The 18,660-nt window shown below is 41.4% G+C and overlaps 1 protein-coding gene across 1 annotated transcript in view; it reads left to right on the forward strand.

Annotated features, from left to right (window-relative positions):
* PSD3 (pleckstrin and Sec7 domain containing 3) overlaps positions 1-18,660 on the forward strand; it is a 560,881-nt gene that overhangs the window by 204,290 nt on the left and 337,931 nt on the right. Inside the window, 1 exon segment of the mRNA XM_074287446.1 lies at positions 2,177-2,566. Coding sequence (XP_074143547.1) covers positions 2,177-2,566 — 390 coding nt within the window.

Below are 18,660 nucleotides of genomic sequence, written 5' to 3' on the forward strand. Positions count from 1 at the left end.
CAACAAAAATTTATTAAATAATTACTATATGCTAGCTATCATGTTCAGTGCTAGAAATACAGAGCTATCTCTATCGATCTCAACTCTCAAAGAATGCATTTTCTTCTAATAAAGATGCCATAGAAATAAGTATATAGAAGATGTCTCTATATCACCTTCTACCTACGTAGCTATAGTTGTAGGCACATAGATGATGTAGATATAGGTACCTATGTTTCTATTCTTTTTTTTTTTTTTTTTTTGGCTGTCTCTGTCTTTCCTTGGAGAACTTTAAATGCTAAACAAAGATGTATATATCTGGTCCCGTAGTTAACAGGAAACCTCTAGAATTCATTGCTCCAGGATATGACACGGTTCAATCCATATATTAGAAAATCACTTTGGCAGTTTAGTGGAGGATGTATTGGATAGACTGGGGACAAGGCAGGGAGAATTAGAAAGTTAATGTAATATTCTGGGCTAGGGATGAGGAGGACCTAAATTACAGTGATTAGACTAGGACGTGTAGGCCAGAGATGCTGTGAAGCTAGAAATCACCAGGATTTGCAAGGATTGGTGATGTGGGCTGAATGAGAGTAAGGAATGAATTAAGAATGACACCATGTGTGATGATGACTGGAAGAACGGTGGTACCCCTGACTATGATATACAATTACAGAAGGAAGAATGAGTGCTCTTTTTATCTATGTTAAGTGAAAGATACCTACAGGACATCTAGTTAAAGATTTTTTTAAGTTATTTTTTTATGGGATGATCAACTCTGAGGGACATGGCTCTTTTCAACAATGAGGTGATTCAGGGCAATTCCAATAGACTTGTGATGTATCAGAAACATGACTGTGGGGACTGAATGTGGATCACAACATAGTACTTTCCCCTTTGCTGCTGTTAGGGAAAGTACTTTTTTTCTTTCTCATTTTTACCCCTTTTGATCTAATTTTTCTTGCGTAGCATGATAAATGTAGAAATATCTTTAAGAATTGCACATGTTTATTGGATTACTTGTTGTCTAGGAGAAGGGGGAGAGGGAGAAGGAAGAAGAAAAATTTGGAACACAAGGTTTTGCAAAGGTGAATGTTGAAAACTGTTAACCCTGATAGGCATTTTAGCTTTGAAATGCCTCTCACGCCCATGATCCAACAACACATCCAAGAAGGCAGTCTTAGAGAGGACTTCAGGATCACAGCAAGATGTCCTCAGTGTCTTTGCCGATGGGGGGTAATAATGGGCCATCCTGGAGGGATGTATGCATTTTGAAAAATAAAAATTTATTGTTAGCACTACTGTCCATCTACCCAGGTTCCTTATACATTCGGAATCTAATACTTAATGTGCAACAAGAAAATGGGATTTACACACATATATTGTATCTAGGTTATATTGTAACACATGTAAAATGTATGGGATTGCCTGTCATCAAGGGAAGGGAGTAAAGGGAGGGAGGGGATAATTTGGAAAAATGAATACAAGGGATAATGTTATAAAAAAATTACTCATGCATATATACTGTCAAAAAATTTATAAATAAAATTTAAAAAAAAAGAAAGAAAAATCTATTATAAAAACTAATATTAATTTTAAAAAGTAAAAAAAGTTAGTTTTATAAGTTGCTTGTAACTTTGGTTCCCCAAATCTGGACTTCTTGACATTAAAAACACATTCCATTTGCTGAATGAAGAAGGACTTGACCATGCTATTAGCTTTTTAAACCTCTGGCTTCCCTCCATCTGAATTGATGGCAGCTTTAATGATCTTCACAATATCATTGCTGAATTCCAACAGAGAGATATAATCTCCTTGGTTAATTTTCCTCTTACTCCCTCCTGGTGTTATTTTAAAATTATTTTGTTATATTTCCCTTCCTTGGACAGCATATCATTAAACATGTTTAAGGTTTCATCTATTATTATTATTTATTATTGTTGTTATTTTTGGTGAGGTAATCGAGGTCCAGGGCCACACAGCTAGTTAAATGAAAAGTGTTTGAGCCCGGATTTGAATTCAGGTCCTCCTGACTCCATGACTAGAACTCTATCACACTGTGCTACCTGGCTGCTCCATCTGTTATTTTTTCCAGAATGTTTTCATTGATACTTTGATGCACTGAGTAGGTAATATCTTATTTTCTTTTTAAATGGATTGCTGAAAATGTTAACTCTTGTTTCCTTCCCCCTAGGATCATTGATCAAGAGGAATCGACTCGAGAAGATGACGATGTTCTGGGACCTGGGTACACAGAGGATTCCACGGATGTGTATAGCTCCCAATTTGAAACCATCCTGGATAACACGTCTTTGTACTACAGTGCGGAGTCGCTGGAGACTTTATATTCGGAGCCCGACAGCTATTTTAGCTTTGAAATGCCTCTCACGCCCATGATCCAACAGCGCATCAAAGAAGGCAGTCAGTTCTTGGAGCGAACTTCAGGGCCACAGCAGGATGTCCTCAGCGTCTCTGCCGATGGGGGGATAATGATGGGTTACCCTGGAGAGATCGCCAATGGGACCAGCGGGGCGGACGACCCCGGCTACACGAAGGGGGCCCTGCAGACGCCTTTCTGGGGAAGGTAACACTTTTCTCTGTGTTTCATATATTACAGTGTTTTCTCTCTGTATCATTTTCTTACCGGGAATTCGGGAAGTGAGAAGTCAAAGTATACTTTGCCATTTTCTGATGCTATAAATGAGGAAAGGATAATCTGTGTTTTTTGGTCAGAAAAGGGCATGTTGAGAAGCTCTTCTCAGGAGTGGGAATGGATAGAATATGTATTTAGGGAGCATTGGCAATTTTGCAGGGGGTGGTAGGTGGGCTGCCGCTTGTGGAGCAGGCATGCCACAGACATTTGTTTATTATGATTATGTAATAGATGTTGTAGATATGAGACTTTGGATGCATTATTATTGTTTATTATTTACTCGTTCTGAGGTTTTCTTGACAGTGATACTAGAGTAGTTTGCCATCTTTATTGTAAAGGAGGAAACTCTGGCAAACGGGATTAAGTGATTTGGGGTCACTCAAATAAGTGTCTGTGGGTGGATTTGAACTCAGAAGGAAAAATCTCCCTGTTTCCAGGCCTGGTGTTCTGCCCCTTGAATGAATTAAAGTATATTTATTAGGTGATTGCTATGTATTGGGTGCTGTTGTTCAGCACTGGAGGTAGAAAGCAAAGCAGGCTCAAGGAGCTTACGTTCTAATGAGAGAAGAATGGAACTAGAAAGTTGTGGGGTGCACATGTGGGCACTGTTTCCTGAAAGGCGGCATGGTGTGCTGGTTCTAGGGAAGGTGGGTGGGAGCTTACCTATCAATGTTCTGGTTTCGAGGGGCACGGCCAGAGTTCTGGTGGGAAGAAGGGTGAAGAAGGAAGAGGCAAGGGGCATAGTTCTAGGTCAGATAAAATGTTAAATGATGCCTTTTTAAGTTATCTCTTTTGGTCTCAGATACTTACAAGCTGTGTGACCCTGGGTAAGTCACTTGATCCTGTTTTCCCCAAGTTTTCTCATGTGTAAAATGAACTGGAAAAGGAAATGGCAAATCACTCCTGTATATTTGTCAAGAAAGTTCCAAGAGATCAAACATGATTGAAGCACTTGAACAGAAATAACAACAAATGTTCAGAATGTCAGATAAGTTGAGGAAAAATTTTAGGATCTGTCTAGGAGATAATGGCAAGTTGTACAATAGAGACCCATGTTAAATTGGAAAGGATGCTCAATTTGGAATCAAAAGCCTCCGTGTTCAAATTCTAGGTAAGGAAGTTAGAAAATCATTGCTCTGTGGATTTCAGTTTCCTTATCCTTAAAATGGTTTCATGGGCTAGATTAGGTAACAGCTAGTGTCTTAACTTCTGTAATTCTAAACTTGCAAGATTCCTTCTAGCTCTAAAGCTATGGTCTTGCCTCTGATACCAGGTATGTGGCCAGTGGCCAGCCACTTAATTTCTCACAGTATTACTTATGATTTGAACTGAGGTCTGCCAGATACTAAATCCAGGATTCTTTTTAATGTTCACACTGTAGAAGATCCGTGATTTTATCTGTATGGGTTCACCAGTTTAGATTTCAGGAAAAAACAAAAAAGGGTTTCTGGTAGCCAAGCTTCTGGGGTGAGCCCTTGGCTAGTATGGTTCTTGGAAGACAGAAACAGAAATAGAATCTGTTCCTGGGCAGTACTGGAAGACTTTTCAGCATGATAAGGCCTGCCAGGTCTTGAGTGCCCTTGGCATGGTCTTTGAGAACCCATTTCTGTATGATGAGGCATTGGGGGAAGTCTTAAGTCAAGGAAAATAGTTCACAATCCTTGCCAAATTGCAGGAGGACTTCATGGCCAACCATCAATTATTTAGGAATAAATGCCCTCCCCTTGCAAAGGCCAATCTTCTGTCTTCTTCCTCCTGAGGTTTGTTTCTCTATGCTCCAGATTTTCTTTATCATTTTTACTAGAAGAGGTGGAGAGGGTGACAAGAATGCTCATCAATTTTAAAAAAATTGATTTGAAGTTCTTAAATTGTAGGCTTTGAACTAAGGAAGTGAATAGAAAGAGAAACATTTTAAGATGTCTTGAAAAAAACACCCAAGATTTTCTATAGATCAGCTTTACATCATAAGACTTTCATTGTGGCTTTCTTCAATCAGTCTCATGCCATAGAGACAACCTTACATGATCCTATTAACTGTAGGTTATAAATGATGTGTGAAAGATGTTGTGATGCATTCTTTGACCTAGCCATATTGCTATGGGGTCTTTATTCTGAAGATATCAAGGAAAAAAGAGGGAAGGAAGGAAAGAAGGGAGGGAGGGAGGGAGAAAGCTGGCTGGGTTGCCCAACTAAACAGTCTCATCTAGGTCTCCGAAGGAGCAGCTTTTATTCACAGAAGTTGTTTGTCCTTCGTTTTGGAAGAGGGCCATGACATCAGGCAGGTGACTCTGTGACATACAAGTGAACTGAATCTAAGGGAGGGAGGGCTGGGCAAGCTCACCTGCCTCATCTCCCCTCCAGACCCATCTAGGCCCAATGGCCAGACATAGATCAGGAGTGGGCTAGCCACTTCTTAAGTCTGTAAGTTCTGGAAGAGTTGTAGTCAGTCTTGGGGAGGGTATTTCCCTCCATAGAAATATCTCCAGGATTTCCCTAAACCAGTGAATTCACAAATTTAGATCTCTCCTTCCCTCCCTCTCACCCTTTTTCTCTCTCCCCCCACTTTTTCTCTCTTTCTCCCTCTCTCCCTCCCTCCTCCCCTCTCTGTCTTTGTCTCTCTGTCTCTGTCTGTCTTTATCTCTCTGTTTCTTTTTTTGTCTGTCTCTGTCTCTGTCTCTGTTCTTCCTCCCTCCTCTCCCCTCTCCCCCATCTCTCTCTCTGTCTCTCTGTCTCTTTTTTCTCTCTCTCTCTCCCTTTTCCTCTCCCCCAATTCCCTAAACCACAAAAATATAATTATCGGTAATAGAATTAACAAATAATAACATTTTTAGTGTGTATGTTTTGGTAGAGGAAATGGAGTTGGATGTTAACTATTTAATTTGACCCACCATGTACCCATTTTCAGTATCTACTTATGACCAAAGTTCTCTCCCAAAGAGCTTAATCGTTTTAACCAAATCTCTTGTCCAGTCAACATGGAAAAGTAAAAGTATGGTAGTATTTTCCAAGCTGATTCTCATGTCAGTTAATTTGAAAGTGAAAAAGGAGAGGATATTGGAATGGAAAAAGGCAGCTAAGTGACTTAGCAGATAGAATACTGGGTATAGAGTCAGGAAAACCCGAATTAAAATCCAATCATGGGCTTGATCTCGTTTGCCTCAGTTTTCTCTCTCTCTCCCTCTTTATTAAAGCTTTTTATTTACAAAACATACACATGGATAATTTTTCCAACCTTGACCCTTGCAAAACCATTTGTTCCAAATTTTCCCCTCCTTCCTCACACCCCCTCCCCTAGCTGGGTAGGTAGACCAATACATGTTAAATATGTTGAAATACATATTAAATCCAATATATGTATACATATTTATACAGTTATCTTGCTGCACAAGAAAAATCAGATCAAGAAGGAAGAAAAAAGAAAAACTGAGAAAAAATAAAATGCAACAAATAACAGAGAGAATGAGAATGTTATGTTATGGTCCACATTCAGTTCCCACAGGCCTCTCTCTCTGTGTAGAAGGCTCTCTTCATCACTGCACAAGTGGAAGTGGTTTGAATCATCTCAGTGTTGAAGAGAGTCATGTCCATCAGAATTGATCATCATACAGCATTGTTGTTGCCGTGTATAATGATCTTCTGGTTCTGCTCATTTCACTCAGCATCAGTTCATTTAAGTCTTATCCCAAAAGCTAGGGACTTTAGGTTTGTCAAACACTAGATTGTTATAGTCATTGAGTATTTTGTCCTGTGAACCTAACATATTCCACCGATCAACTAGTCTATTTCTTAGCCAATACTGCTTTAAAATATAGTTTTAGATCTGCTATAGCTAGGCCACAGTCATTTGATTTGTTTTTCCCATTAATTTCCTTGAGATTCTTGACCACTTGTTCTTCCAGGTGAATTTTGTTGTTATTTTTTCTAGGTCAGTAAAATAGTTTCTTGGGAATTTGCTTGGTATAGCACTAAATAATTAGATTAGCTTAGGTAGTATTGTTATCTTTATTATATTTTCTTGACCTATCCAAGAGCACATGATATTTTTCCAATTGCTTAGATCTGACTTTATTTGTGTGGAAAGTGTTTTGTAGTTTTGCTTATATACTTCCTGACTTTCCCCTGGCAGATAGAGTCCCAAATATTTTATATTATTGACAGTTATTTAAAATGGAATTTCTCTTTGTATCTCTTACTGTTGGATTTTGTTGGTAATGTATAAGAATGCTGATGATTTATGTGGATTTATTTTGTGTCCTGAAACTTTGCTGCAATTGTGAATTGCTTCTAATAGTTTTTTAGTTGTTTTTCTGGGATTCTCTAAGTATACCATCATATCATCTGCAACAAGTGATAATTTGGTTTCCTCATTACCTACTCTAATTCCTGACTCAGTTTTCTAAACTGTACCTTGCAGCATTGTTGTGAATATCAAATTAAATATTTTTAAGTATTTAACTGTGCTTGGCACCCAGCAAACACTTAACAAAGGCTCATTTCCTTCCCTTCCCTAACATTCTTTTTGTGCAGTGTTGTCAAACTTAAGTAGAAATGGGAGCTACTAAATTATCCATAAGAATCCCTATGGGCCATATATACTGACTTAGTTTTAAAATGCGAAGTTTTCTTATATTTTTAATTTTGTTAAATATTTCCCAATTACATTTTAATCTGACTTGGGCCACACTTGGGAGTGTTGTGGGCTAAGAGTGGTGCATGGGCCACATGTTTGACCCCTCTGTTGCAGTGCATCTTGTTGGTCAGCTTTTGAATATCTGATAAATATTTATAAGCAGGGTTTTTAACTTGGAATATCCATTGTGGGGGGTAACCTGATTTTCTGGGACGAATAGGGTTTTGTTTAATTAAAGAGGAAAGAGTAATTTAAGTAAAGTGCTCTAGCACTGAGTGGTATATATGAAATTTATGGCTAGAAAGCCATAACAAAAAGGGAAAAAAGAATTGTCAGCAGTAGAGTATTGGGAGGTAAAGCAGTCTCCTAGTTAGGTCAGAAAAGCAAGAGCAGTGGTACTTGCCTACACATGCTTCTGTCAATCCATTTAAGAATGTTCCATTGAATCTCAGACTTGAAAGGGATCTTAAAGGTCATGTAGTGCAACTATTCACCCAATATAGGGTTCCTTTCAACAACACCCCTAACAGGTGGTCATTTAGTCTCTCAGTGAATTCTTTTAGCAATATGTAGCCTAACTACTTATAGAGGCAGTCTAAGGGTTAGTACTTTTTTTTGTTGTTGTTGTTCTTGTTTTTTTGATCTTTTGGAAGTGTTGGCAATTTTTCTCTCTAAAAGATTTCATAAATAATTTCCCAGAGTATATAAAGTTTTTTGAGTTCCTGCAAGCAGGACATGAAAATTGAACCTAAAATACAGTTTAAAGCTGCCAAACATTTAAAACCTGGAATAAATCTCTCGTCTCTCTTCCTTTTCCCCCCTCTTCTCATACACATACATCTCTTACTCAGTTTTCCTAATGTCACTGATAAATACATGTATGAGTATTTTTCTGTGTGTATGTATATGCACATACATAAATACATACACAGAAACACACCCACACATATGGTGCTAGTGATATAAGTGCTAGTAAAAGAATTGGAGACCCAAAGCTGGAGATTTTAGAAGCTAATTCCAGCCCCCTCATTTCATAGATTAGGACAGTGAGCCCTGGAATGGTGAGCTGCCTTGTGAATTTTATACATAAGGAAGCTAAGACATGTATTAGGAGATGTACTATGCTCACTGCTGAATGACTACTTAGGAGAGCCAGGGCTGGACCCAGGTTACAGAATCCAGAATTTCAGTTGTGAACTCCAGTGTCACCTAATTCAACCCTTTAGCTGAAACATGAATTCCCCTTACTCTTTTCCTAACAAGTGATTATTCTGCATTTCAGTTTCAAGAAACATACATAGCATCTCCTGTCCCTCTTTGGGGGCAGGAAGATTTCCTTTTATCTCTTTATGACTTCTATTGATTTGTCCTAAGTCTTTCCTTTGTGGATAAATAAACAAGTTTAATTTGATTTCAATATGACATCCTTTTAGAGATTTAAATATACTTATTGTGTTTCTTTGGATAGGATTTGGCTTGTCAGGGTCCTTCCCAAAATATGGTACCCAAGGACTACCTGATCATGGTAGTCTAGTCATAATCTGATTAGGACAGAGTATAGATATGTCTTTCTCATTCTGATGTTATACTTCTATATTTTTTATATTTTAGTAGTTTTTATTTACTCATATGCATGAGCAATTTTACAACATTGACAATTGCCAGATCTTGTGTTCCAGTTTTTCTCCTCCCTCCCCCAAGATGTCAGGTTAACCAATACATGTTACATATGTTAAAGTATAAATTAAATACAATATATGTATACATGTCCATATAGTTATTTTGCTACACAAAAAAATCAGACTTTGAAATACTGTATAATTAGCCTGTGAAGGAAATATATATTAATAGATTATTAAAACTGTATTAGTAGATACAATCTTAGATTAAATTAGCTTTTCTGTTTGCCACATCAATTACTAGGTCTTTATTACATGGTCTTTGATGTACTATTATCTTGTATTTGCATAATTAATTTTTTAACTAAGGATAGGAGTTTGTATTTCATTAAATTTCATTTTATTAGACCTGGTGCCTCATACTCTGTGTAACCTCCTCCCTCCCCTCCCCATTTGATAACAGTGTCACCTATATTTTCATCCTTCCCTGTTCTGCTGTAACAGAATAGGGTCATGGGCATGACTGTTTGATGTTCCACTTGAGTCTCCATTCCAGGTGGCATTGATCCATTAATCAAAAGTCTTAGGAGTCTTATTGTTCTGAACCCACCAAAATTTACTATCGTCTAGCCTGCATCTCTTCATCTTACTCACAAGGATATTCTCAGAGTTTGTCCAATGTCTTGTTGAAACCCTTTCTGTCTGCAGCATTTCCCTGATCAATTAGACTGTAAATGCAGGCAAAAAGGGAAAACCCATTCAAAGGCCTCCCCAAACTCTTGACTTTCAGCCTACTGCTTTTTAAAAAAACTATATTATCTTTTAATGTATTAGTTTTCATTTTTTTACTTTAACCGGGCGTTTTCTCAGGTTCTGGGTCTGTGGAGCTGTCCAGTTTTAAAAATCTAGCTTTTAAGTACCTTAAGTTCAGGGTTGACATATGTATATTTAAAAAAGTTTACCAAATCATTAATATAGATGTTTCCATGAATTTTTAAAGAAATCAATGAGCAGGCCTTTTATTTTGTCTGCATTAAAGCATTCCTCTGCAGGGGTTAGGAAGTAGACACCCGGAGCCAGGAAAGGGGATGAGGGCCCCTCCCGGGCCAGGATGCTCGGGACCTGGTGGTACAGAGCAGACAAACACACCCCCAGTTAGCGTCGTTAACAAAACTTGGAGATATGGGACTGTATGAAACATAAAATGAGAACTCTGGAAAATTAGAGCGCCCGTCTCCCCGGCTCCACCCATCCCATCCCGTTTCCTAGAACGCTGACTTCAGAGACTTGAAGGAGGGTCAGGAGGAGAGGCGGGACAGAGCCTTTGTTGGAGAGGGCAGCGTGTAATACGGCTGTCCCTTCCCTGGGAGAGTCACCCTGTGATCTGGGAAAGCCGCATACAATGTGTGTCCCTCCTTCGGCCCCGAGGAGAAGTCTGAGTTTCTTTTTCCTTTTATGGAGCGTTTATAGTATTGTCAAATTGGGTTAAGTGTTTGGTTATGGGCTCTGTCATCTGTAGCTTCTGCAAAACGCCCCCAAATTCCCATTTTACAGATGGGGAAACTGAGGTGTAGCAAAGCCTCCGTGGGGAAAGCTGGGACGTGGAAGGACACCGGTGGCGGAAGCACAGTGGCGCTCTCAGAGGACTTGGGGGCATTTATTTAAGCGCCCAGTGGTTTTACTCGCCTCTGACTCTCGGGATCCCACTTGGGGTTTTCTTGGCAGAGACACGGAGTGTGTGGCCATTTCCTTCTGCAGCTCATTTTACAGATGGGGAAACTGAGGCACGCGGGTCTGAGGGGGAGGGGTACCTGACTCTAGACCTGCTCTATCCACTGCACCACCTAGCCACCCCCCCTAGTTACCTAACGGGGTTGAGTGCAGGGACACAAAGAAGGGTGAGATAAGGCCCCGCCCTGCGGCCACGTGCTCCTGGGCCAGGCACTTTCCCTGCCCTGGGTTTCAGTCTCCCCCTCTGTAAGAAGGGGAGGAATATCCGCGGGTTCTTCCTGGTCAGGAGGCCTGGAGGCCAGCGCTCGGACACCGGAGAGGCCGGGCCTCGCCGCCTCTGGGGGGAGGCCGGGCCTCGCCGCCTCTGGGGGGAGGCCCTGCCCGTGCTGACGGTGAGCAGCCGGTCCCGGACCAGAGAGGCCGGGCCTCGCCGTCTCTAGGGGGAGGCCCTGCCCGTACCCCCGTGCTGATAGTGAGCAGCCGGGCCCGGACCGGAGAGGCCGGGCCTCTCCGCCTCTGGGGGGAGGCCCTGCCCGTACCCCCGTGCTGACGGTGAGCAGCCGGGCCCGGACCGGAGAGGCCGGGCCTCTCCGCCTCTGGGGGGAGGCCCTGCCCATACCCCCGTGCTGACGGTGAGCAGCCGGGCCCGGACCGGAGAGGCCGGGCCTCGCCGCCTCTGGGGGGAGGCCCTGCCCGTACCCCCCTGCTGACGGTGAGCAGCCGGGCCCGGACCGGAGAGGCCGGGCCTCTCCGCCTCTGGGGGGAGGCCCTGCCCGTGCTGACGGTGAGCAGCCGGTCCCGGACCAGAGAGGCCGAGGAGGGGCTGGGCCCGGTCTCCGTCCCGGGGCAGCGGTGCCTCTGAAGGAAGCCTGGGTCCGGCAGCAGCCCCGAGGTCGGCCCCGAGCGCCAGCGAGCAAACGCCCGAGGAAACGGGGCTCCTGCGTTCATAAAAACTTTGACCCAATTAAAAACAACAGCCGCCGCCCCGGCGGCCCCTGAGCTTTGAAGTGCGGTGTCCTCCTGGTCGCCCTCCCGCTATTTGTTCCGTTAGAGCTCTCCCAGCCGCGTTTGAGTCCGGCCCAGGCCGCTCCCCAGGCGTGCTTGTCGGGCCCAGCCCTGGCCCGGACAGACTCCCCCGCCCCGCAGCGGCCTGACCGGCCCTGCTCTTTCCCTCGTGGACCCGAGGAAGCCGGTCCGCCCCCTTCCAGGGCGCCAGTCCCTCTTTCTCAGCGCGCTTAATCACCGCGTGCGCTTGTGCGGCCCCCCGACTGCAGCTCGTTCTGCCATCCGGGCACCAGAACCAGGAAGCCCACATCCTCCGGCGGAGGATCAAAGAGCGAACCTCTTTTCTTCTGCAGGAAGAGAAGCCTATCCCTGCTGCCTCTCCTCACATCCCAGAGACTCTCTCCTCCTCAGCTTCCCTGCTAAGATGTGGTCCCCAGAACCGCCCAGAATAATCCAGAAAGAATGGGACTAGGGCGGAGGTCAGCAGGCCTGTTCTCCTTAATGTAGCTTTTTTTATTGCAATACTACACCTGCACTGGCTTCTGCCATCCATTAGAATTCCCATCTCATTTTCAGATGAATGCTGTCTTGTCAGACTTCCCCCATTGTGTAATGGGGGTTACAGATAGTGACACCCCTCCTGTTCATGCTCCATCTCCTTGCTTTGTAAAAAGGACCATTTCTATAGGCACCTTCCTGAGGCACAGGCTGAATGAATAAACAGATAACGAGATACTCTTGTGGCACATTCTGGAAGAGATCACACCCCCTCTTCCTCTTGGCTCCCTGCTGCGGTCTGTTGGGTTGATGAAGGACTCCATGAAAGTTAAGCGGGTGGGCTTTGTGAGATGTGAGGGTAAAGTGTTTAACATAGACTGGACTACCTGCCATCTAGGGGAGGGGGGAGGGAAAGGAGGGGAAAATGGAACACAGGGTTTTCCAAGGGTCAATGTTGAAAAATTATCTTTGCATATGATTTGAAAATAAAAAAACTTGAATAAAAAAAGAGATATGAGGGTAAAGGGAGGGACTGGTCCTAAAATTCCATTCCAGGAGCCTCCATTTACCAATATAGAATGCCACCTTCTCTTACACCAGAAGTGGGCCGGGGCATGGAGTGATGGAGCTATTTGTCCAGGATCAGCCGGCCTCCACGCGGTCCAACGCGGACCTAAACCTGTTTCCTCCTGACCCTAAAGGCCACTTTCGTCTACTACTCTATTATGACCCTGGAGATGGTCAGGACACAGTCTGTGACCCTTGAAGTGATTTGATGCACTTTTGAAGGCTATAAATAAAGAGAGAGGTCTGTGTAAATGAAGTTGGAAAATTATACATTCACCTTAAATTCTCTTCTTTTACTTTCTTAAAAGTGAAACACAGATCCACGTATCCTGTCATGAGGCGACACAGAAATGTAGCTTAGAGAAGCTGTTTTATCAGAGGTACTTGAAAAATGATGGAAGAATATTTTAAACATTTCTCGGGGAAAACACAGTCCTAGAAAGGTTGATTTGTGGGAAGGAAATACACAGTTCTAGCCAAAAGTAAAAATTTATTATTTACTGAAAAAAATTAAATAGAACATCTCTTTGCAACTCTGCCCTTTCCTATTGGGAAGGCAGTTAGATAATGCAGAAAGAGTATGGGTTCAAGTGGCCACTACCTCTGTAAGTTTTCCAAGCTCCGATATCTCCGAGATCCCTACAACCTCCAAAACAAGTCCAGTAATCTTAGAAGTGACCCGCTCATGAGAACGAAACCAGTTTGTAAATTATATTATGACAGGCTGATAATTCATTCACATATTAAATGGGTGCTTTACTGAGCTTTAATCAACATAATTAAGATAAATTATTAATTCAGGACATCTTTACAAATCTGGTATATTTGGTATCAAGTAAGATGAATACAAAAGCTTAAAGCCCCTTCTCAAGAATTTAGTAGGAGAGATATAAACAAAAGTACAGAAGCAGCAAGGCGGAGGGTTAGAGACTGACAAATGGTCCAGTTTGACTGCAGCGTATCCTACTTGTAGGGAATTATTGGAAGATAAAGCAAATAGGTATTCCAGTCTGCTTCTCTCTTTTTCTGTGACCCTGGAAAAAAGTATCACAGCCTAAGTTCCTTATTTGTAAAATGAATGAGTTGGACTTCTTGGGGACTTTAATATTTAAAGTCTTTTCCAGCTCTCAATCAGTAATCCTAAAATTATTTACACTCATGGATATATGTGCAATTTAAGTTTTGTATTTTTTTTAATCAGCTACACCATTCTTATAGTGATAATGTTTTTTCAGAAAGACAGATGGAAGGAATAAAAATAATGCCAATTTTGTTAGTCTTCATTTAAAGTATTGAAAGGTGGTTTTTTCTTTGTCTTGGTATTAGTTTGGTAAAGTCTTCCTAAAACAGTGGTTCTTCACCGGTGGTCCTGAAACGTGTTTTTAAAAGTACTTTGATTACTGTCACAATTTGCAATCTTAGGTTGTTATGCATTTAAAATATTATTCTTACAAAGGGTTCTTTGATTTCACCATACTGAGACCAAAAAGGTAAGGATTTCTGTCCTTGGCAGTAAGTTATTACCTGAAATGGCAGCAGTGACATTGATGAGAAGCCCAGGAACATCTGGTGGCTCTCTGGTTCTCACCAGTGATGGCTCGCCAAATCAGGAGAGGGAGAAGCAGAGTGTTCCTGTGCTGTGCTAGGGGAGAGGGGAGAAGAAGAGTGCCTTTTCCTGGCTTCCTTTGGTGGATGCTGTTGGCTGCATAAAGGCCAGGTCCTCTGGGTGTGGTAGAGTGGTGAGTGGAGGAAGCTTGCTGATTGTTTTCTTCTTGAAATCAGAAAAGTTCTTCTGGGGCCAATGCTAAGCATTGTAATACTCCACCAGTTCAGATCTTTTGCTGTCCATCACATCCGTCCCAAGGGCTCTATATTGTTGTCAGGGGTTATTATGATTAAGGGGATCACTGAGTCTCTAACTAGAAATGACCTAATGGTGACAGGCCAACCTCTTCACCTTACAGGTGAGGAAACCATAACCTAACTTTGGGTTGAGGGTAGCCCAAACTCCTCATAGGGCAAACTCAAGTCCTGAAAATTCGAAGACTGGGTTTTTTCTACTCTAGCAAGCTGGTTTCTGGAATAGAGAGAATTTAGTTTTTCATTTAGAAAGCCTGCAGACTCTTTGAGATCAGGTACTTTTTGTTTTCTTGCCCTTCTTTGCATTAGCTGGTGTTTAATAAGTTTGGTTGACTGATGGTATGACTTTAATTTATCAACAGCTCCACTTTACTTTTTGTTTCTTAGTCCAGTTTCGTCAAGCAAGTGAAAGTAAGTTATCCCTTCCACATCACAGAGGTTAGGCCCCTTCCCACCTCTCCTAGTGATCTGGAAAATATACTAAAAATTTTTTGTCCCTCTCTTGATACCAGAGATGAAATCTCAATTTTTTTTCTTTTATTGGATGTTTATAATACCTTATTGTAAAATTTGGGTTGATATTATGCAAAACCATACACATATTTTATGCATTTCTGAGTTTCTAAACTTTTTCTGTGTCATCTGCTGACCTTGGCTTGTTGTCTACAGCTTGCACAAAACTCCCCCCAAATTCCCATTTAATTTCTTATGCTGAGCTGTGTTAAATTGAAGTCATGATGGGGAAAATCACAACGTGAAAGAGATAACTGTAAATTTTAAATCATCTTTGACTTTATCATACCCCTTTCTTTTGTAATCATTTTTCATTTTTGTAGCTTCTGGTTATGTCAGTGACAAAATATGATAGTAATCCCTTGGAGTTAAAGGGACCAGTCTGGCATAATGGAATGAACACTTTACCAAGAGCCCCTTCCAACCCTCCATCTGTGAAGTATGTGAACCAGAAAGCTTACGGTCTAGTCACACATTAGCTACTAAGTTGATGTCAGATTTCCCTCACCTAGAGAAGATTCTGGGAGTTCAAGGTATAATTTAGGGACTGGGAAAAGTAATAGTTTCGTCGTAGATCTTCAGAAAAATCTGGCTTTTTTTTTTTATGATGGAGTATATGCTAAATCTGCAATTTAGTTATTCTGTGCTTGCCTGAGTGAGAATATTTCTTCATTCTCTTTCTCCTCCACCCCTTTCTCCCCCCTAAACAAAACATTTAAAATTTTCAAGGTCCTAAGCGATCAAAAACAGCTTTTAAAGTAAGGCACCTAAGTGTGAGATACCAATAAGAGGCTTTGGTACTTACAGGAGAAAATATGAATCAAAAATTTTCTGGTGCAGGGGAAACAACTTCTTATAAAATCCCAAATTGATTCTGGAAATGAATAGTTAAATTGTCCCAGGTGCTTTGACTGATGGGAAGAGTTAATGTTGACCAGAGAGCAGATGATCAGCCAGGAAGTAATGCACTGTGATAATGTAATCCAATATTTTAATGAATGAGCCGAAGGGGAGCATCTCCCGTTGTGGTACAGCCACGAGGCACTCTGGCTCACAGGGGGTCAGTGGTGCGATGTCCAGGCCGGTCACATGGCCTCAAAATTGGAAAGGATAATTAGAGACTTACAGTGTTCTATATTCCCATGGGTTCTTTTTTGTCTGGTTGCTTCCCTCCTGCCGACCTATCAGCTGATGACCGTGACTCTATTCAGTAAGTTCACAAGGAGCACAAATGTTTTTCATTTCGATTACAGACAAAATTGCTAGTGATGGGTTTAAGGTGTAGATGATAAAAGCTAGGGGAAGACGGGCTGTGCATACAGTGAAAGAATAGCTTGTGCATTTTAGTTCTCTGTAAGGAAAGTAGGATAGTTTGTATGTTTTGTGTTTGTCTTTTTAGCTTGGTAGATTACTGCATTTTTGATCTTTCTGCTTTCCTTTCTGATAGAATAAAGATATGGAGAGTGGGAAAAAATACGCATTTTATTTGGATACATATAGGGGAAAATGCTTAAATCCTTAGTTTACTCTGAATTTGATCATTTGTGGTTTTCTTCCTTTTTGCCTTTTTTTTTTTTTTTAATTTCCTAAATAGAATACTGGAACTTAAAATAGTGCTTCCCCTACCCCCCTCACCCCTGCCTTTTTTTCCCTGCCCATTAGATGCTGGCTCAGGCTCAGGCTCAGGCTCAGGCTCTGTTCTGTTCTTTTTCTGGCTTTGTCTCTAATAGGAATTATATAAATGACAAGTTGAAAAAAATAAGTGGTCAAAAGTTTCATTGGTCTAGATTGTGATAAAAATTGAACACGTACTCTATGGATTGAACACATTTGCCGTGGATGGTTTTTAAAAATGAGCTCATTTTCTTTCCATAAAATTGTACAAATCCATACAGTTAAGTGTTGTTAGACTATGCAGACCTCAAATTTTCTTTGGAATTAGGAAGTAGACAGGGTATTTTCTGTGCCCAGTGTCTGAATCATTTTATAGCTGGATATTTCTACCATGCCTCAAATTCGATGGTTGTCACTCTTTCCTAGAAGCTCTGTGGTACATTTTCACTGTACTATTTCCTTCTGTAGGCACCGGGGAGGTACATTTCTCAGAATTTCCTTACTTTCCTCATGGCAGTTGCTTCTTGCTCACTTCTGATTTTTACACCAGCGTCTGATCCTGGTCTTCCCAGTTCAAGCCTTTTCTCACCTAGTCCACCTACCTGCTACCTCAGGGATTAGTGAGTGACTTCTTCCATGAGCCCCTCACCTGTATATACAGCCATAAACCTGGAAGACGGTCCCTGAGAACCTCTCTGGCTTGAGCTCTTAGGACTTAGTTCACTGTCTCTGTCTCTTTCCCTCTCTCTCCCCCATTCTTTTCTCCTTCTCCCTCTTTTTTTCCTTTAAGCCTTCATCTCTCTTGTCCCCTGCTCTCCCCCTCATCTCTGTTCTTCCTCTTTCCTCTACATCTCTCTGCTCTCTCATCATTTAATATGATAATAGATCCAGAATCCTAAAGGATTTGAGAAACCATCCATGTGACGGCCTGAGGCCCAGGGATTCTAGAGAGGACTGTTTTCAGTTTTTCTTTGTGTTCCCGAAAATCAGTCTGTAGTGGGAACTTAAATGATTGATGGCATCTTGTGTGAAGTCATAAAGATGGGGTCAGAGGCAGAGTTTGAAACCAGGGCCCTGTGCCTGCAAAGTTGGCGCTCTTCCCTACTTGTTTGGACCTGTGCTTTCATTGGTGATAAAATTTTGTAAATTTTCTACAGTCACTAGCTCATACATACATACATACATACATATATGTGTGTATGTATATATATATATATATATATATGTATATATAAAATATAACTTGGTCCATGGTCAGTGGCTGATATGTACACACACACACACACACACACACACACACACATACACACACACACACACATATATATATATATATATGTATGACTTGGGTCCAGTAGCTGGTGTGTGTATGTTAGGTCATACTGATCCCAAGACCAGCTTTCTCTTCATCACTCCTGGTTATGTTCTTCTTTGCCCTTTGTTTTTGAAGATGACCATGACATCAGGGAGGTGATGCCATGATGTGCAAGTGAATTAGATTTGAGGGAGGGAAGAAGGGTTGTGAAAGGTCACCTGCCTCACTTTTGGCTCTAGAGCCATCTGGGTCCAGTGGCTAGATGTAGATCAGTGGCTGGATGAAATGGGGGACCATGGCCTTTTTAAGCTAAGATCTTCAGCAGATCCCGGTTTGATTGATACTATATCTATTCAGTGATTAAAGTGTGGTTAAAAAAAAAGAAATGCAGCATAGAATGGCCTTTTTTTACTTAATCAAAAACAAACAAACAAAATGGTAATCAATTTGGGAAGGGAAGAACCTAAAAATTTTTGACCAAAACAGAAACATTGCTATTTACCAGTATTTTGGGCTAAAAAGGGCAAAACAAAGGCCAAGTAAATTTGGGCTGAGATGTTTTGTTGACCAGTTAATGAGAGCTGGAGGGACTTGAGTTTAAGGGAGAGTCCTTAAGAAAGAAATCTAATCCAAGAATTGGTATACAATATATCTACATATTATTTTGATAGTC

This window comes from Sminthopsis crassicaudata, chromosome 2 (assembly GCF_048593235.1).
Source record: "Sminthopsis crassicaudata isolate SCR6 chromosome 2, ASM4859323v1, whole genome shotgun sequence".
Classification (NCBI taxonomy): Eukaryota; Metazoa; Chordata; class Mammalia; order Dasyuromorphia; family Dasyuridae; genus Sminthopsis; species Sminthopsis crassicaudata.